Here is a 20,225-nt window from a genome sequence, read left to right on the forward strand (position 1 = left end):
AGGAAGGAAGGAAGGAAGGAAGGAAGGAAGGAAGGAAGGAAGGAAGGAAGGAAAGGAAGGAAGGAAGGAAGGAAGGAAAGGAAAGAAAAAGAAAAGGTAATTGTCTAGGACAAAGTACCTGACCAGACAGACTGCTCCTAAAAGAACCACAGAGGGCAGTTCTGCTAACTTACTGAGTCACCTAACCTCATCCTGTTAGTTCCCCACAAGCCGCCTGCTTTTCTCAGAGGGGCTCAGTGAAGACAGACAAGTGGACACTTTCCGTCTTGGGTTTCCTATGGAGATAGCAGGGTGCGCTGCAATGTGGCCCATTATGGCAAGGATCCAGGTACTTCACAGGTCAAATTGCAACCTGTGAGACCTAAGGGCTCAATTTAACCAGTTAATGTATTATTTCCCAACTTCAGCCCTGCAGGAAGTATTCATTCAAGCCAGGAAGTACTTTGCAGTAATAAAACCACCCTGTAGGTCTCTGAGATACTTGTAACAATGATCTGTAAAACTGTGTATTCGATATGCCTCATATGCAAATTACTATAGTGTATTTTACTGTTATTATATTATCATCAACTGTTTGTGTGCGTATTAACATGTCTTCCACTTGGACTGAAAGCTCTGTCATCTGGCGGGAGGCAGGAGCGAGGGCCTCCCTCAGCCCAGCACCCAACACATACCTCTCCATGTGTAACTGGCGATCAGACAAATGCACCCCCGCAGTGCTCCCCTGCTTCCCTCCATAGAAGTTCGGTTCTTCCTTGACTTCGAAACCCAGAAGTTCCTTTTCATATCCTCACTGGAACCTCACCAGATCCTACGACTGGGCCACGCTTTAACCGGGGCTCAGAGGAGGCTTGCTTCAAGTCACAACAGCTTGTAGGCGACAGCACTTAGCTGTTCGGACTCCCCAGGGGCAGTGTTCTTTCTCCTGTAACATTCCGCCTTCTGTATCCAGCAGGCTTTAAAGCAGCCTCTGAAAACTTCAGGCTTGATTTCTAGGTCACTTTTTTTCATCATTGTGAAACGTCATAACCGAAGACTTAATAACAAGTGAGTATTTAGAAAACATAACTGTGAAGAAAATAATCACTAACTACAGTAAGCTCAAAATGGAAAAACTTCAAAATACTGTGTCCCCATTAGCACTGCAAGAAATAAACGCAGAAAGAAGATACTGTGGTCCTAGCTCCCTTGACAGGGTGCCTCCCATCGCCACATCCTGCTTCTCTAGAAATCCCACAAGCCTGCGAGCCAGGCTTGATCTTCCTCAGATCATCTCACACCCTGCAAACACCTGCTCCTCCCGAAGAGAAAGCATTCATTTATTAGAACACACAAGGACGGAGATGCAGGTTTCTCACAAGGATAAGAAGGAACGGTGAAAAGAAAGGAAAAATAAGAAAATTACTGTTACTTACAGCCTAGAGTATATTTTTATATATTTGAAAGGCTTTTCCTTCTGTCAATTCATTCCACAAGCACTTTTAAGTTGTCACTATATCCCAGATTCATTGTAAACACCATGAAGCCTTCCTCTCTGGTGTCGAATGCTAAACAGCGAGCGTACAAAACACAAACAATTTTGCCTGTGCATAAGGCAGCGAGCAAAACAATCACAAATCACCGTACATCAGGCACTATACACATGCGGTGCTGTGAGAGTAAAGTGAACAGAGGAGGGATGCTGAAAAAGACTTTATGAAGAGTCAGCCTCAGAAGACGAGTAGGATTCAGTAGGGCAAAAGAAACACTATGTACAAAACACAGAGAAATAGCACAGCACTGGTGCAGTGGGAAGTCGAATTTCATTAGAACAAGAGGTTCACAGATGGGGAAGAAGGCTGGAAGAGGAATTTGAAGGCACAGATTGTAAAGGTCCTTAAATAGAGCACTAAAGAAATTGTGGGCTTCACCATGTAGGTGTTTCGGGGGATCATCTAGCTTACCAGCAGGGCCAAAGTAGAGTCAGATTCACACTCTACAACAGTCATCCTGGAAGCTGGGTAGAGGATGGGCAGACACAGAGACCGCCAGGAAAATCAGACAGAAAGCCACTTCCTTACCCGAGACAAGAGTTGGGAAAGGCCTGAGCAGCAGCAGAAATAGGGAGGAGAGGAACAGGAAAATCAACACATCTTCTTCAACAAGACTGAGAAGAACGATGAAAGAGAAGGAGTGACAAAGGTAACTGACATTTCTAGCGGGAACCCAGAAGTCACGTCATCAACCACGTTAAGGAGTAAAAGAGAGTGTTTTTGTTTTTCTTGCTTTTTCCTGGAAGGGGAAGATGAAAGTTTTCCCGTTTTGAAAGCAGTTGTTTGTTTTGCTTCGTTTTAAAGTTATCTGTGGGATGCCGGTTTAAGCTCCAAGCTGAACTTTGAAATAGGAGACTGGTCCTCAAAAGGCATGTGAGTGACAGTAGAAGCCGTAAGATGTGAGATGCTGTGAGATAAATTTCTAGGAGTAAGTGATTTCCAAGCCAGAAGGGCAAAGATAGAATCCAATTCGGTTTTCAAATAAAATCCGCCTAGAAAGGATAGAGGGATATGAGAAGCAGCAGAGAAAAGATGATGGCAGCAAAACTGAACTCACAGTTCTATGACCAATACCAACAGTGTTCACACACTCACAGACCACAGAACACGCCAACAATCAGGACACCGATGACCGTAGCTGAATGCTACAGGACCACGAAATACAACGTATGAGGAAGGAGAGAAGACAGCCACGTAGCAAATCCCAATGCCAATACTGACTACAAGAGAAATGAGACACTAAATAGCAAACCACAAATTCCAAAAGCCTGCGGAAAAGAAATGGGCAGCCCAACTGGGAAATCAGCAAGACCAAAACACAGTTCCATCTGTCAGCTTACTGTACAGATTCCTCTCCTCTACACCAAGCTTTTCCTCTAGAAAATCACAAGGGCCATGGTCAGATGTGTATACGTTATCATCTAGTTATCTATAGGGGGATACAGAAGCTACATTCCTAAAGAACACAGGAGAGGATTTGCATTGAGGGCACCAGGTAAGTGACCAATTATCTGGATTTGAAATATTCTTATCGTGGGGCACCTGGGTGGTTCAGTTGGTTAAGTGACTGCCTTTGGCTCAGGTCATGATCCCGGGGCCCTAGGATCAAGCCCTGCATCAGGCTCCCTGCTCCTCGGGGAGCCTGCGTCTCCCTCTTCTGCCTGCTGCTCCCCCTGCTTGTGCTCTGTCAAATAAATAAAATCTTTAAAAAAAAAAAAAGAACTATTCTTATGTGTATCCATGTGTCCCCATTTTGTTTTTAAAAACAGGGAAACCAGGGGTGCCTGGGTGGCTCAGTCGTTGAGCATCTGCCTTCAGCTCAGGTCATGATCCCAGGGTCCTGGGATCGAGCCCCACAGCAGGCTCCCTGCTCTGCGGGGAACCTGCTTCATCCTCTCCCTCACTTGTGTTCCCTCTCTTGCTGTGTCTCTCTGTCAAATAAATAAAATCTTTAAAAAATAAAAAAATAAAAACGGAAACTGGAGACATAAGGCAAGAAAAAGTGGGGTCGTTTGTGATTAGGATGGGGCTGGGGGGCATGAGCAGCAAAAAAAAAATTGAAGTTACAAGATGCCTAAGCTTCCATTTATACCAATCCAACAGCCACAGTAAGAGCAATGCTGGGCATGTTCTAAAACTTGACGCATTTCAAAATACTTTTAAGCCTACCCTTGCTGAAGTGGCAAGATATAATGGAACAATAACTTCGGCAAAGCTGATATTGGACCCAGTTCTGTCTCCAGTGACTACTCATATTATTCAGTAAATTAACCAAATTCAATCTGCTCATTAGTGAAATGGGCTTGTTTGCATGGGTCCTACCAGAGGTCTCCTTTCATTTTATCTCCCTTAATTTATGTGAGCACAGTGCCAGGCCCCAGCAGGAGCTTACTAGGTGCCACCACCCTTTGTTCCAGAGGACTTCACTACCTCTAGCTCCATGGGGAAATCACTAACTTCTTGAGGCATCGATTTCCCCACCCGTAATACTGCCTCACAGGGCTGTCTGCAAATTAATTAACGTACTCTGTAAACCATACAGCGTAACACAAAATGTAAAGCATAACTGTTTCCAGGCTCGGCAAAGAGTAGCAACTTTTGGACTGAAAAACCAGGAGGCCTGAATGACTAGTACCCAATAAGACCTGGTTAAGAATTCAGCACCTGCCCTAATCTTTCTCATCACCCCATTCAGCTTGCTTAGATCTCAACGTACCCTCCACAGGACAAGCTCAAGGCCTTCCCACATCACCCTAATTTTCTTAGTATTCAGAGGAGAGGTATTCAGATAAGGAACCTACAAATGAAAGAGTCGCAAGAAGACACAATCAAATGACTCGCCCAAGGTCAAAACACCAGGGTAGAAAAGGAAATGCGGGCTTGTCAGCCACCGAGGCCACGTCCCCCGTGACTCCTTCTGCAACCGACGGTGAACGACCAGCACCCCCCTTCCCCGGCCGCAAGACGCAGTGTGGGGGCGCCCCTCGCCCTCCTGCGTGCACGCCCCGCCGACCCCCTCCAGCCTGGCAGCCCGCGGCGGACCCGAGCTCCTGCACAGCTGTGCTCGTCCCGGGCCCCCACGCCCCCCGCGGACCTGCTCCCAGCCCCGCCAGGCCGGACCCCCGCTCAGGACCCCAAGAGCTGAAGTGTCCACACGGCAGAGCCCCGCCCGCGCTCCCTGCCACGTCCGCGGCCTCACGCACTATGGCGCTCCGGACCGGGCCTCCCGCCGCCGCCGCCGCCGCCACCGCAGGGCCCGGGCCGCCCGGCCTCCCAGCCCCAGCGTCCCCAGGGCAGCGCCAGCCCGAGCAGGCCGCGGACTTCCTCCCCCAGCTCCGCCCTAGCCGCAGCCCCGGGAAGAGCCCGCCGCCAGGGCTGACGGACTGCCTGCACGTCCAATCGGAACGGCACACGGAGGGGGCGTGCTGACGGACTGCTCCAGCGACCAATCGGAACGCGCTCCCCAGGGGGCGCGGCTACCGCCAGCGGACCCCGCCCCGTCCGTGCTTCCGCTGGGGCCGAGGAGGCGAGTGGAAACTTTCCCAGAGTTCCTCCGAGCGCCCGCGAACCCGAGGAGGGGTCGCGGCCGGGAGTGGAGGGGGTGGTTGAGGTTGGGTGAGGGAGGGGCTGAGGGTGGGGACGCGCGGGGCCCCACCCCCTCCCTGAGGGCCCGCGGCTGCCTGGCGACGGGAAGGCGGCGGTCCCGGCTGGGATCCCGGCCCCTCTCGGGTGCAGCCCCGCGCCGGCTCCTCCTCCGCCGCCGCCGCCGCCCAGCTGGCTGCTGTCGGGGCCGGGCGGACCCTGCTGCCGCGTGGACCGAGCCCTGGCCCGGGGCCGGCTGGGCGGCAGCACCCCTCACATCTGATGTGGCTCCCCCAAATGCAGCCCGTGCGGGCGGCAGCCTGGGAACGAGCCTTGGGCCCGTGAGCACAGCCGGGCCCGCATCCGGAGCGCGCGTCCGCGGCGGTGGGCGAGGCGAGTCGCCCGCTGGAGGACCACCCGCGCATAGAGCAGCGGAGGTCCGGGCGTCCCGGGGACCGCGGGGGTCAGGGCTGGGGGCCCGCACGCCCCTTCCTCCGCCACCGGCGCCCGCGGCCATGGCAGCGCCGGGGGACCCGCGGCGGCTCTACTGGCTGGTGCAGGAAGGCCAGCTGTGCGCCCTGCGGGAGGAGCTGCGGGGAGCCGGGCGCGCGGACTGCCCGGGGCCCGCCGGGGACACCCTCCTGCACTGCGCCGCCCGCCTCGGGCATCGGGACGTGCTGGCCTATCTGGTCGAGACCTGGGACATGGACATCGAGGCCACCAACCGAGACTACAAGCGGCCTCTGCACGAGGCTGCCTCGCAGGGCCACCGGGACTGCGTGCGCTACCTGCTGGGCAGAGGAGCCGCGGTCGACTGCCTGAAGAAAGCCGACTGGTAGGTGGCTGGGGTTCCCGAAAGACGCCCCCCCCCCAACTTCTCCGCAGAGTTATGGATTCCCGTGTACTTTTTCGCCTCGACACCATAGCTTCTGAGCCTACCCCTGGAGGACAGATTACCCTCTGTGAACAGTGGGGTACTCTTACGGAATTAAACTGTTCCAGTCCTCTGTTCCAAACCCTTTCCCTTTATGAAACAGTATGGAATACGATCAAACAATGAATTGTCTGTACTACCTATAGCTTGAGCCTCGCCTAGCTAAATGATTACTTCACCAGTAGCATTGTTTTAATTTGTTATTTTGGAATAGAGGTTCACAGAAGGTTGCAAAGAAATGTTCAGGGAAGCCCCGTGCGCCCTTCCCCCAGACTCCCCCAAAGTTACCATCTTACACAGCTATAGTGCAATACCAAGACTAAGAAATTGACACTGGGGCGCCTGGGTGGCTCAGTTGGTTAAGCGACTGCCTTCGGCTCAGGTCATGATCCTGGAGTCCTGGGATCGAGTCCCGCATCGGGCTCCCTGCTCGGCAGGGGGTCTGCTTCTCCCTCTGACCCTCCCCCCTCTCGTGTGCTCTCTCTCTCTCTCATTCTCTCTCTTAAATAAATAAATAAAATCTTTAAAAAAAAAAAAGAAAGAAAGAAATTGACACTGCTACTACGGTGGATGTATTTAATCAGATTTCACCAGTTACACAGACACTTCAGTGTGTGTGGTGCTTTATGTGATTTTATCACATGAATAGCCTTGCGTGAGCACCTCCACAGACAAGATATTCCGAGGTACCATCACACAAACCAATTGCATTTTGTCAGACAGACATTGTTTCCAGTACTCACTATGTGGTGATGAACATCCCAAGATTCATAACATAACGAAGTTCCTGCCTGCAAGTGATTTCTGATCTGATATAAATATGAACCACAGCAGATAGACTTACAGTTAAATAAAGTGCATCTTGCCTGCTGGGATGAGGGAGTCAGCATGGTTATGTTTTGAGGGCTGCACTTTGGCTGTGACTTAGCACAAGACTGATTTTCTTCTGCTGCTGGTGAACTGGTCTAAAGACCATTCCAACAGACATATTACCTCATACATGCCTCAGAACAATTCTGTGGTTAGGGAACTGGCCTTTCCCCAAAAATCCATTAAAGAGGCAAAGTTCATTTGAGTTTGTATGTGAGAGGTGTAGTTGCAGTGAGAAATTTTTGCCCATTCTCACCTTTCTGGCTTTCTGCAATACCTTCCCTGCTTTTCCAATCATCCTGCCTTGCTCAAGATTTATTCCCTCTGTGAAGTCCTTCTGGAAAGTTCCAGCCTTCATTTATCTGGGTTTCTCCCTCTGTAATTTCTCATTCACTCTCATTGCTACATCCCCCCCGCAAAAGTGTTGGTAATTAATTAATGTCATAGCAATCTTAGAAGATAGATCCTAGATGTGGCCTTAGAGGTCTCCTAGGTATAGTGAGCTCCCACTGTGTGCCAGACATGGGTCCTAACCCTGGGAATCAGGAGGTAAATAAGACCTGCCCTTGCTTTCCAAGGGTTATGTCTCTCTCATTTTACAGATGACAAACCAGAAGCTCATGGAACTGAAATTGCTCATCCAAGATCATTTATGAGAAGAGAAAGGATAGATCCACCTCCTTTGATATTAATGTAGTTTATTCCCATAATTGTGAACACAAATCAGTTCAGAAACTTATTGTAATCACACTGTTCCGTTTATGTCAGCAATGTATGCTCCTAATGGGTAGGCACTGTGTCAAATGTTCTTTTTTAGCCCTTTTTCAGCACAATTTAATTCATAAATGATTACTGATTGAAGTGAATGGGATAAGTCCAGGGGAGTATCTCTTACACAAATATTATTCAAGACATGGGCGCCTGGGTGGCTCAGTTGGTTAAGCATCTGCCTTCAGCTCAGGTCGTGATCCTGAGGTCCTGGGATCGAGACCCATGTTGGGCTCCCTGCTCAGTGGGGAACCTGCTTCTCCCTGTCCTTCTGCCACTTCCCCCTGCTTGTGCTCTCTCTTTCTCTCAAATAAATAAAGAAAATCTTTTTAAAAATACATTATTCAAGACAAACTGTCTATGATTTTGACTAACTCTGTCTCAGTTTGGTCCCATAGTCTAAACTTGTCCAGAAGCAGGTTTGTCTCCTCGGTATTCTCCTCCTGCAGGCAGGCACGCCTACATCCTAATCACTTTCCCTTTCTTATTTCTCCCAGTCTCACAGCAGGCAAAGAAGTTGCCAGTCAATGCTGTTTTCCTGCTTCCCAGACCCTTGAGTCCTCTAGGTTTTCCATCTCTGCCAAGGGCATGTGCTTTTCTGAAGACCCAGCTGCTCACTTCTAATGTCTCAGCTGCCCTTCTGTCTGACAGTTTGTCCTGATTGGCCTTAGGACTCCTTTGATGATGGCCTGCACAAGGAAGAATCTGGAGGTGATCCAGGACCTTGTAGAACATGGTGCCAACCCACTTCTGAAGAACAAAGACGGCTGGAATAGTCTCCACATTGCCAGCCGAGAGGGTGACCCTCTGATCCTCCAGTACTTGCTCACTGTTTGCCCAACCGCCTGGAAGACAGAGAGCAAAATCGGGAGAACTCCTCTGCACACGGCAGGTACGGCTGGGAGCTCTGCAGAGACGCAGGCACGGATGTGCAGCCCGCCCACCGGGCCCTGTAGAACGCCTTCTAGTTAGGGGCACCCACAGGGCTGGAGGGGTTTGGAAACTAGAGGGCCAGGAATAAGAGCAGCTTTGGGGTATTTCAGCATATAGTTTGTTCCTACAGCTAATAGAACTTGGCACATAATATGTTCTTTTTTCTCATATTCGTATCTGTCCTGTCCTCCCCAGTTTGTTGGAAAGCTCATTCTGTTCTTTACTGTCTTTGACCTTGGCAAGGGACTTAGCCTCTTAAGCAAATTTCCTCATCAGCAAAATAATGATGGTAATGATGCCCATATCACAAGGTTGCTATAGAGTTTAAGGAACAGGATGTATATAAATCCCCTGTTGCAGTGCTTGACACACACTGAGCACAGAACAACTGGGTGTGGCTATTTTCAGGATCGTGTTTACGTTGTCATTGTTACCCAAAGGAGGAAAAGAGACAATATTTCCAAATATCCTCAGCAATACTTACCACAGTGCTAATCCATTTAAATAAATATAGGAACTTGTAATGAAGGTACCTGGGCCTGAGTGTCTTTGACTTATCTAGTGATAATGTCAATAAATATGTGGGACACAACTGAGTAATTATTCTTAAATCTGAATTATCTATTCATAGATTATTTTAAATTGGTGAAAAGCAAAAAGTGCTGTGGTGTAAGACAACACAGATATTAAAGACCTCAAGAGTCCGGATCAGGAAATTTAAAAAATGATCTTTAGCCTTCTGGATAGTACATTGAATTAAAATACAGGGCCTTGGGGCACTGGGTGGCTGTCTTTAAGCGTCTGCCTTCAGCTCAGGTCATGATCCCAGGGTCCTGGGATCGAGCCCCGCATCGAGCTCCCTGCTCGGCGGGAAGCCTGCTTCTCCCTTTCCCACTCCCCCTGCTTGTGTTCCCTCTCTCACTGTGTCTCTGTCTGTCAAATAAATAAAATCTTTAAATAAATAAATAAATAAATAAATAAATAAATAAATAAATAAATAAATAAATAAAATACGGGCCTTGGTTTCTCAAAACATCAATACCTGTGACATGATATAGTTTAGGAAATATGCATAGAATTATTACAGCTACAGAGAGCAGTTAGGGACCAAGGAATTCTTTTTAAATCTTTTTTTTTTTTTTTTAAGATTATATTTATTTATTGGAGAGAGAGAGAGAGAGTGAGAGAGAGCATGAGAGGGGAAAGGGTCAGGGGGAGAAGCAGACTCCCCACCGAGCGGGGAGCCCGACATGGGACTCGATCCCGGGACTCCAGGATCATGACCTGAGCCGAAGGCAGTCGCTTAACCAACTGAGCCACCCAGGCGCCCTCTTTTTAAATCTTTACAAGTGAGTAGAAAAACTTTTCTCTGCTATGAATTATTTGACTAGTTCCCCTAGAAACAATCAGCACCTAGCCATTCACAGAAAAGAGTGGAGAACAGATAGTTGAAATCTTTATTATTGAGTGTCGTTCTCTTTAGTAGGAGAATTACATTCCTGCTTATTTTGTCATGGATCATTATTAATATGTTTTACATTTCCTAGGCAAAAACTGACTGGCCCTAAGGATTTGCAGCACAAAAGTGAGGAGAAAGTTGAGGACTGAGAATTTACCATTGAAGTGCTCAAAAAAACAAGAAAATCGAGTGTTGGCTAAGTGCCTGTTAAGTGAAAACATCATCGTTACCACTTACCCAGCTAAATTTTTATTTTTCTAGAATGGTAACAGTGTCCCTGATTTAATGACTGCTTCCCGTAAGTCCTAGCTAAAAGGATGGGGCAGAGAGAGGAGGAAAGAAGAGTTTTATACCTGCACTAAAAAGCTCTGACTCTCAACTCTCTTCTTCCAGCAATGCATGGCTGTTTAGACGCAGTGAAGGTCCTTCTCCAGAGGTAAGAACAAAACAGCAAATGGGGGGAAGGATTCCCTAATTGTGACAGTTAATATCGATGCTATAGGAAAAGCTCAGAAAAATTGCTCAGAAAGAAACTAACATACCCAAAGAGAGATGAACAAAGGACATAACTCAAAGAATATAAAACAAAAATTGCTAAGTAACATGAGAAAAAAAAAATCATGCATGCATCTGCTCATTTTGCAAGTATTCATATACTCAGTGCCTCAGCACTCACTTAGCACTATACCATGTGCACAGGCTGCAAGAGAAGCCAGCCGACAGGGGTCCTCCCCATGGAACTCACACACTGGCAGACAAGATTCACTGTTCACGTCCTGTGAATCCCAGGAGTACAAGGAATCGCAGGATCCCTCCAGGAACATATGCCAGGAAGACCCACCTTGCCGGGGAGTGAGGAATCTTGGCCCCCAGGGTATTCAAGCTATCCGAAGGAGGCTAAAAGTGGGAGGTGGGCCACATTCCAGACAGAGGTAACAATTCCCGTGAATGCTCAGAGCCAAGAGAAAGCATGGTGCTTTAGAAAACTGAAAGTCCAGTGTGAGCTGGTGCCCCAGGAGTGACAGGGAGAAGAGTGCATGATGAGGAAGGCCAGACTTAGGGAGGACAGAGGACTATATGAGGACTTCAGATTTTATTCTAAGTGTATGCGATGCCATTGAAGGGTTTTAAGCAGAGTGCCGGGTGGACAGTAATAAGAAATTTGCATTTTTCAGAGATCCTCTGGTAGGAAAATAGAGAATGGATTGGGGGGAAGCAGGAGTGGGGGCCGTGAATGTTGGGAGGCCGTTGCAGTTCAACAGGAGAGAAATAATGGTAGCTGGACTAAGACCCTGACTGTAGGGGTGAAGAGAAAGACATGGAGATACTTAAGAGGTGGGATCAATAGATCCAGGTGAATAATTTGATGAAGGGAGTGAGGGAGGAGACGTCAGGATGACAGGTTTCTTGCTGAGCAACTGGTGATGGTGCTGGTGCCATTTACTGGGACAGAGAGCCCTGGAGGAGGAGCAGGTTTGCCAGGAAGATGATAATTTCACTTTCGGACACATTGAGTTGGATGCATCTCTCTGGTGCCCAAGCAGAGATGTCGAGTGGCCAGCTACAGACACAGATCTGAAACCCATAGGAGGGGTGTGAGCTGAGAAACAAAGGTGGGCATCATCAACATAGAACTGATGACTGAATTCACAAGAGTGGAAGAGACTATCAGAGCAGATACTGAATAGTGAGAAGAGACCAGGACTTAATGCAGTGCTGTGAGGGAGCAAAGGTCCTCCTGTGGATGGAGGAGAGAAGAGGGGCCTCTGTGAGGTCATATCGAAGCTGTAATCTGAAGTGAAGGAGGGAGAACCAGTGTTCCAAGCAGAGGGGATCAGCAAATGCAGAGGCAGCAAAAAGCTGGGCAACTGGAGGAGAAGATAACGAGCAAGAAGAGGGTAGGACAGATAGGACCTTAACGAAGGTAGAAAAGGTGGGAAGGGGGGCCAAGAAGGTAGGTTGGATAGGACCCTGAAGGTAAGAACAGAAGAAGAGAGGAGAGGTAGGAATGGAAGAAGGTAGGTCAGGTAGGAGGCAGGACCAAGAAGAAAGGACAGATAGGATCATAGAGAAGGTAGGAACAGAAGAAGGTAGGTTCATTTGGAGTCGGGACTGAGAGGAGAACCAGGGAGACGGTAGGACAGGTAACTGTGAAGAAGGTAGGAATGGAAGGAGGTCACATTGGAGGCTGAATTAAGAAAAAGGACAGGTAGGAATAGAAAGGATAGGACAGCGGAGTAGGTGGGAAAAGAAAAAGGCAGGATTGAGATGAAGGTAGGACAGTTGGGAAAAGCAGGACTGGGAAGGAGGTGGGAGGAGGAGGAGGACCAGGAAGGACGTGGGTGGCCCCGAGGAGCCTGGGGAGATGAGTAGACGCCACATTATCCTGACCCCAGGGTCATGAGGGTTTAGATTTTCCTTTGTGGTTGGGAGGTAAAGGTTTCAAGCAGGAGTGGCCATACCCAGGGTGGTCTGGTGGCTGTGAGAATGGTTAGCAAGTCAGGAGCCATGGCGGGAGAAGTGGACCCAGAATTGAGACTTTGGTAACAGGCTGGTCATGAGGGGAAGATGATGCCTGTAAATGGGGTGAGGAAGTCCGAGGAGGGGCTGAGTTTGGGGGACAGGGACCGCGCTCCGGTCTCCGCAGCGTGTGTGTGTGTGCGCACACATGCGGCAGGGACCCCTGTCTGACCTGCCGCTTTGGGTTCGGGCGGCAGGTGCCAGTACGGAGCCGACTGCGCGGACAGGTGTGGCTGCACGCCCTTCATGGACGCGGTTCAGTGCGGCCACATCGATGTGGCCCAGCTGCTGCTCGAACAGCACGAGGTATAGAAACGGTTCTTCCCATGAGTCTCAGACCAGGGAGCACCTCTGATGTGGGCTCAGTGTCACGGTGGGCGAGCGGGAGGCAGACGTCCTTGTCTGGGGCCCCTGCGAGGCTCACGTGTGTGATGAGCAGGGAGCAGTTAGAGGAGGAGGAGGATCCAGTAAGTGGCTGGACCGCAGGAGTGAGCGCAGGCTGCCCACCGAGGGCGCCGGGGGCCAGAGCGTGGGGTCTGGCCTGTGTTTGGCCAGAGAGGCCGTGGGGATCCGCCAGGAGGTCCCTGCTCCTCACATGTGGCCTCCCCTCCCCCGCCCATCAGGCTTGCTGGGCGGCGCGGGACGCCCTGGGCGCACAGGCCATCCACAGGGCAGCCGTCACCGGGCAGGACGAGGCCCTCCGCTTCCTGGTGTCCAAGCTGGGTGCCGACGTGAACGCCAGGGCAGCACCCAGCCGCCTGACGCCGCTGCATTTCGCCGCTAAGGTTTGTCTCTCCGGGAAAGCCTTCCCTCCGTGTGATGTCCAGGCTTTCGTTCGCACCCGCCCTTGTTCCGTTTTCAGGAATAATGTCATTTGCAGCCCTAAGAATCCCCCATGTAAAGTCCTGCTGCTCTGTCCTTACACTAGATTCCAGAAGGGAACATTTCTGCAGTGGAGGCTCGCTGCTTACACGCCCGGTCTCAACTGTTAGGCGTGTTTTGCGGGTTATCTTCAGCCTCACTGGCTACCTACCCCGACTGGCTTTTCCAGCAGCGGCAGGAATAATTATTTCCCTGTGAACGGCACTCTCCTATTCCCCAGGAAGGCAGTGGAGAGACGAGGTGCCCCGAGCCTGGCGGAGGCCACGGAGGGGATGGAAGGGATTTGCAGCCATGATTCCCTGTCTCCCTGGGTACTCAAGGCCTGGCCAGCTAGACAGGAGTCCTGTCAGGTGCTTGTAATCGGTGACACGTGCTGTGATGCATGCTGTGACAAATGTCCAGGACAGGTCGCGGACTCCCTGTTTATCTTCTCTCTGAAATTCCAATAAAGAGCATGTTTGCTGGGAGAGATTCTGGAAGCACATGTTCCGTGTGAATCAGGATGCATGCTCCCAACAGCAGTAGTCGGTAATTTGGCCTACAGAGTAGATCCTCTGTATTTTAATAACGAAATGTCACCAAAATCTGGATTTGACAGCTTACATTCCAACCTGAGAGCTGTGTGAGTCTCCCTCTAGATGTGAAAAGTCCATTTTAGCAGCTGAGTTTTTTAGAAAAAGTACCTAACATGTATTAGTTTGTGTTTAAAGGCTTGTTTATTTCCTCGTCACGGGATAACAAGTGTATTTCAACCCTCAGGAAGGACACGTGAGCACAGTCCGGGTGCTCCTATCCTTGGGTGCTGACATCAATTCCAAAGATGAAAGAAACCGATCAGGTATGGCTTCATGTCCCTCGCGCCTAGGGAATGACTAGTAATCGATGTAAACAATACACGGACTTTGATGTTAAAAACACTGGTTTTAGACTATTCCTCTAGTAGTAGCTCAGCAACCTGTCTTTGAAACAACATATTTGCAAAGCTCTGGCAATGTCTCTGTTCCCACGGCAATGGCAGGGCCTGCCGCTGGTCCCTGCTATTCTACTTCGCAGCACGGCGCTGTGTGCTCCTGGGAACACTTGCTAAATCCACCACGCTGCCGGCCGCCTCAGTTCAGAGTCCCCCTAGTTCGTCTCTCTTTGGAGTGCACTTGAAAACTAGAGTCACTATAATTTTTTTCTAAGATTTGTTTATTTATTTTAGGTGGGGGGGTGGATGCAGAGGGAGAGAGAGAATTGGAAGCAGATTCCCCGCTGAGCGGGGAGCCCAATGCGGGGCTTGATCCCAGGACCCTGGGATCATGACCTGAGCTGAAGGCAGATGCTTAACCGACTGAGCCACCCAGGTGCCCCGAGAGTTAATTCTTCAGACTCAGGTTAGAATAAGCTCTCCTGTGAACATTCTGTGTACCACGGCCACCTGGCAAGCCTCTCTCTGATGCTTAGAAGCTCCCTCCGAGGCTGCACAGGACCGTCACTAAGTCCATGGACACAAGGCTTTGTCTGCAGAACTCAGGATCCTAGGGCTCGCAGGACTGACACGGAGAATTCACAAAACTTTTAAAATGGTTTCTGTGCCATTTAAAGTCGCCTGTTTGTGAACTTGCTTCGTGGCTTTAGACAAAAATCTCTTACATTCTCTAATTGGTTGATGTTTTTAAAACCATTTCCAACCCCGTCAGGTTAAAAGGGAAAATACTGTGATCCCATAGAGGCAAGGTCACAGAGAGGAATCACGGAAATATAAAATCTGCATAGTGGAAGGAGTTTTGTTTTCGGTTGTAGCTGCTCGCCAGATGGGCATCGCTGCGGCGTCCTGCTCCAAGTCCGTGTGGCTTCTGTCTCCACGCAGCCCTGCATCTGGCCTGCGCCGGCCAGCACGCGGCCTGTGTCAAGCTCCTCCTGCTGTCCGGGCTAAGCGACTCCCTGGACGCCTCGGGCGCCCTGGCTCAGCAGCTCGCTCGCAGCGCAGACGTCCTTCAGTGCTTTGACCGCCACCCCGAGTCCTGAGGGTGCTTCTGAGCAAGGACAGGCACGGTGACCACGTCCTGCCACTGCCGTCGTTGGGGTCCCCAGCCAGAGGGCCGTGAGGACGCCGCCTCCCGAGCCCTGTGACCTACATGTGGAGTCTTTCCAGGACCCGGATTCCACTTTTTCTGCCCTTCAAGTGGAATTAAGGGATGTTCATGAAGCCAGGGTCTGGAGCCCTTAGAGAAGCACGTGACCCACGTGAATGTAACCCAGAGTACGTGTTCACGTAAATATGTCAGATGTTTTGTGAGGGATGGCAATGACGATGATGTTAACGGTATAAGAGCCATAAACATAACCGGCCTGCCACTTCCTTCCTTCCTCGCTTCTTCTTGGTCATTACGGTGGTTTTACTTTGGTTTTGTAGCCAGGAAGGAGATGCCTACACAGATATTTGAGAGAAAATAATGGAAATATTTGCACATTCTAAGCGCTGCTAGTTAAGCCATAATGTTTTAATCTTGAGGTTATTTTTACTTGATGGTTCTGTGTTGGCTTTCTTCAGATAATAAACACACCTAAAAATGCAGCTAAGATATTTTCCAAACTTTTCTACTGCCACAGTCGAAGAATGAAGTTTGTTCTTAAAACGCATGCCCTATTTCCTGTCCCAAACCCCTGCCCACTGGAGCCTGTGAGTGTTGAAGACTCTTGACATCGTAACTCCAAAAATTCTGTAGCAGTTTACATAGATTGAAGGGAGGCTGCTTCCTCAAGCATTTGGATTCTTTTCCTTTTTCCTTTTGGGGGGAGGTGATGAAGATCATTTTCTCTGGGTCACAAAGAATAATTAGTCCAGGTCATTCTTAGGAAATCATATGCGTCTGTCACAAGCCAGACTTGATCCTCCTGCTGGTCGTGACCCAGTAAGGACATACTGCACGTCCGTCCGGCCTGAGCATCGTGCTGGGCCAGGGAAGGAGCAAGACTTTCCAGTTCTTCATCATCCCAGATGGCATGGGCTGGTTCCTAGTCCGACAGCCAACACCTGCTGGTATCATCTGTCTCGTGACCTCTAAGTGGCACCCCGTGTGATCTGCGCTGGTTCGAGCTTCAGTTCCCGCTGCTTCAGAGATGCCCCCCATGTCCCTGCCCTTTGGGTCTGAAGATGGTCCTGTTACCTGCGGGGGGACAGAAGGGTGGGTGTGGCGCCGGCCGCCTTCCCTGTGCACACACATGGTGCAGCTTCTGATCGCAGCAGCTCCACGAGGGGTCCCTGCACGTCTCCAGCTGCACGTCTGCCCCACAAACCAGCGGCGGCTGGGGTGCATGAGGCCACGCTTTTGCTCCCCGTGCACTCCCAACTCCGTTCTGTGGTGTAGACCATGGCTGCTGAAGCTTCTCGAGGACCAGGGACCACAGTGTGGACACCAGTGGTGTTAATTGTGGCAAAGGCGGCAGACAGTCCAGGAACGGTCTGCCTCTGGGGTCACCGCGCTAGGTGAGAGTCGTGCCCTCACTTCCTAATCATGGGTGCTTGAGTCACCTTCCAGGGAGGCCCCACCAGGCTACCTGATCTAAAACTGCATCCCCTCCTCCAGCATTCCAGGCCTCCTGCCCCTTGCTTGCTTTCTCCTTGTTAGCACTTACCACCCCCTGATACGCCACACATTATGAGTCCTGTATGTCTCCCAACTGGAGCATGAGCTCCGGGGTGGGACTTTGTCTCCCTTGTTCACTCGCTGTCTACACGACCCAGACGGTGCCTGACATGAAGCGGGGTTTAAATTATTATGTGGTCGATGAGTGAATGGTGATTCGTAGTTCTTGAGCATGTACTGTGTCCTGGACGTGGTGCTGAGTGCCTTACCCACACGGTCTCTCTGCGTCCCCCTCGTTATGACTCCACGTCGGGCACCCTTTCTCTCCCAGACTTCTGCAGCCAGCCCCCCAACTCACAGATGCCAGCCCCTCACTGCTGCCCTGCAGGGAAACCAGGGCCTTGCTAGCTGACAGATCGAGCAATGTATGTGTAGCCCTCGTGTTACAGATCCTTTCATTTCAGTGGTGTGACTGTTGGTCCAAATCCCTCCTGCCTTCCGGAAGCCCGTTCCTCATCATGGCTGATAACGCACGCCTGGGTGTTTCTGACTTGTCCGTGTCTGTGTCCATCATGAGCACCTGTTTTAGGGCCTGTCCTGAAAAGCTGGTGTGCCCCCCACCCCCCGCTTGTGTCGGCTAGCTCCGCGTGTGCTCCTCAGCCATCTCATCTGTTCTGGATCCCACCCCCCACAGGGGATGCTGCACCCCTGTAACCCTGGTCCGTTCTAGGCCATCCCACACTCAGTTTATCCCAAACCGACTTTCTCTGTAAGCTGCTTACATATGTACCTGGTTGGCCGCCACGTTGATGTCCCTGCAGTTCACGGTCTCTCAAGCTGGAAGCTGGGAATCTATGACTCCTGGGTTCAAGCCCTCCAGCCATCATCCAGACCATGGTGGCGTCGGCCTCCAGACTGTGCCCTCTGCCCCCTGGGCCCGCCCTCCTCGACGCCGTCCCCCGCACGGCTGTCCCAGAGTTCTCACGGAGGTGACTGGGGTGCTGACCGCTGATGTGTTTCCCCGCCCACCTCCACAAGGGCTGTTGGCTGGTCCTGCAAGCGCCCCAACCCACAGTGAGGGTCTGTTCCTAAGACCAATCGGGGCAGAAGCCTCTGGAAGGAGATAGAAATAAGTAAGAATTGCAATCATTTGAAAATAGTTACAGCCTAACATATATTACTGGGAAAAAATATGCAAGAAAATATTCACAAAACAAAATAAAAAGGAGCTCTGAAAACAGAAAAGAAATTACACAAGTCAGGCCAAAAAACGGAGAACTCCATGAAGAGAGCTCAGGATTCCGAGGGGCGGGCGTGGGATGTGATTCCCCTACTCGCTGCTGGTGGCCGCCAGCAGGGGGCAGACCTGAGAGCTGGCCGTGGGGTCCCGCCAGCTTGCAAGGCTCGCCAAATGTACAAAATAGTGAAGGAGAAACAGAAATTGCCTGTTTCCCACTACCCAGAAATAACCACCCTTATTTCCTCCTGGCCTTTAAGTGTATACGCTGGAGGTGATGTCGTGCACACAGTCTACCCTAACTTTAGGTCGAAAGCATATCCTAACACTCTGCAAAACTTTGCACACTTTTGTTCACTATCTAATGCTTCTCAGAGTTGCTGTCCATATTTATTTTCTGACATTCTCATTTTCGTTTTGCTGTGTTAAGAGAAGACCTGGGACATCAGTAAAGCCCTTGGACTCGACAGAAGGCAAAGGCAGGGGCATCAGAACTGAAAAAGGCTCAGGTCTGATCCCAGGTCAGGGCCTCATGGGACTGGGAGACAGAGCGAACAGGGGCCTGCTGGGTCCGAGTGGGCCTGCGCTCTTGGAGATGCTGAGTGGTGAAAAGAAAGGAAAGGTGGGAAGACCATTTAACAGCATAGGTTTTCTCAGAAAGGGTGAGACCCCAGTGTTTCAGGCTCTGATAAGGGCCGAGTTCGGGGGAGAGATGAAGGCTCGTTGGTGGAGCCGGGCTCTGTGGGTAGTGGGGAAGGAGGCGGAAGGGAGCCTGAAAGCCCCAGGGGGCGGAACGCCAGGATCAGGATCAGGTGCACACGAGAAGGAAGACAGGATGACAAGGAGGAAGTTTCCGGTGCAAACGTGTGTGTGTCTCATGTAACATCAGTATTCGGTGGGTGTGGGGTTGGTAGAATGCGTGTGTAAATGTTAACTTACAGTTGGGGAAACTGCTTTCCTGAGCCAGTGAGGATGTGGAGGACGTCAGAGCCCACTTAGAGGGTGATGTGGTTCTTACTGGGAAGGGACAAGGCAGAAGTGAGGGCCCAGCTGTGGCGGGAAGGACTTGCTGGGTATGTGTGATGGAGGCCCGTCACAGCCCTTCCAGAGTCTTAGTTCCAATGACCGTCCCTGAGAAGAGCCCTGGGGAGGGACCACGTGATGAGCCGCCCACCTCTGGTGCTCGCTCATCTCCTCCTTCCCCGTCCCTGAAGGGCCCCGCGGACTCGAGCATGAGGGGTGCCCCCGGTCACCAAAGCCACGTGTGGAGATACCCGTCCTACCCCGTCCTGCACAGGGGTTACTGTTCGGGTGTTTTCACGGGGTGGATGCAGCAGAGCTTGGTTTCCAGGACAGGCGAGAATCAGGCTTCCTGGATTCGGATGGATTCGGATACTCACCGTGGGACCTGGGAGATTCATCCTGGAATCTCTGAGACACGTTGTAGCTGGGGAGACAGATCAACACTGGAAACTAGTTATGGATATGAAGTGTCAGGTAGTGGGGGGTCCCAGGGGGGAAAATAAAGCAGAGAAGGGGCAGGAAGTGTCAGGAGCCGCGTGGGGGACCTCTGACCAAAGACTCCAGGGGTGGGGGCTGCAGCTGCACAAGTGTGTGAGGCCGCGTGCCCTCTGCGTGCAGGGAGGGTGGGGAGCGACTGTAGCCGGCATCCAGGCCCTTTGGGGCCATTGTACTCTGGGCAAGAAGGAGGAAACCACAGGAGGGTATGAGCAGCGGAGTGATGAAATCTGCCATGAGTTGGACCAGGCTCATTCAGAATGTCGGGTGGAGGCAAGAACCTGGTGAGGGAACATCACGGTAACTCATATGAGGTGTGACAGTGACATGCACTGGCCCACAGCTCCCCGGTGAGAAGGTGTAGGTTCTGTGTCCAGGGAGATCAGCAGCGCTTCCTGGTGACTTAGATGACAAATGG

General features: G+C 50.9%; 2 protein-coding genes across 8 annotated transcripts in view; one reads left to right on the plus strand and one right to left on the minus strand.

Moving 5' to 3' along the window:
- FBH1 (F-box DNA helicase 1) overlaps positions 1-4,820 on the minus strand; it is a 52,478-nt gene extending 47,658 nt beyond the window's left edge. For 2 of the 5 annotated variants that reach the window (XM_035021708.1, XM_035021710.1), the window contains exon 1: positions 675-3,117. In XM_035021708.1, coding sequence (XP_034877599.1) covers positions 675-786 — 112 coding nt within the window. In that variant the 5' untranslated portion in view covers positions 787-3,117. Of the gene's footprint in view, positions 1-674; positions 3,118-4,735 lie in introns of those variants that run through there. The other 3 variants (XM_035021709.1, XM_035021706.1, XM_035021705.1) reach the window with 3 other exon arrangements.
- Positions 4,821-5,168: 348 nt separating this feature from the next.
- Positions 5,169-16,045, plus strand: ANKRD16 (ankyrin repeat domain 16). Of its 3 annotated transcripts, none has more exons than XM_035021714.1 (7): positions 5,169-5,949; positions 8,358-8,578; positions 10,472-10,514; positions 12,796-12,904; positions 13,222-13,383; positions 14,240-14,318; positions 15,266-16,045. In XM_035021714.1, exons 1-7 carry the CDS (start codon positions 5,630-5,632, stop codon positions 15,469-15,471), a joined length of 1,140 nt encoding a protein of 379 aa, XP_034877605.1. In that variant the 5' UTR covers positions 5,169-5,629; the 3' UTR covers positions 15,472-16,045. The 3 variants fall into 3 exon arrangements, with proteins under 3 accessions (XP_034877605.1, XP_034877606.1, XP_034877607.1); XM_035021715.1 differs by having other exon boundaries at positions 5,170-5,949; positions 15,333-16,045; XM_035021716.1 differs by having other exon boundaries at positions 5,172-5,949; positions 15,163-16,045.
- The last annotated feature ends 4,180 nt before the right edge of the window (positions 16,046-20,225 follow it).

This window comes from Mirounga leonina, unplaced genomic scaffold (assembly GCF_011800145.1).
Source record: "Mirounga leonina isolate KUSES-001 unplaced genomic scaffold, KU_Mleo_1.0 Mir_175, whole genome shotgun sequence".
Lineage (NCBI taxonomy): Eukaryota > Metazoa > Chordata > Mammalia > Carnivora > Phocidae > Mirounga > Mirounga leonina.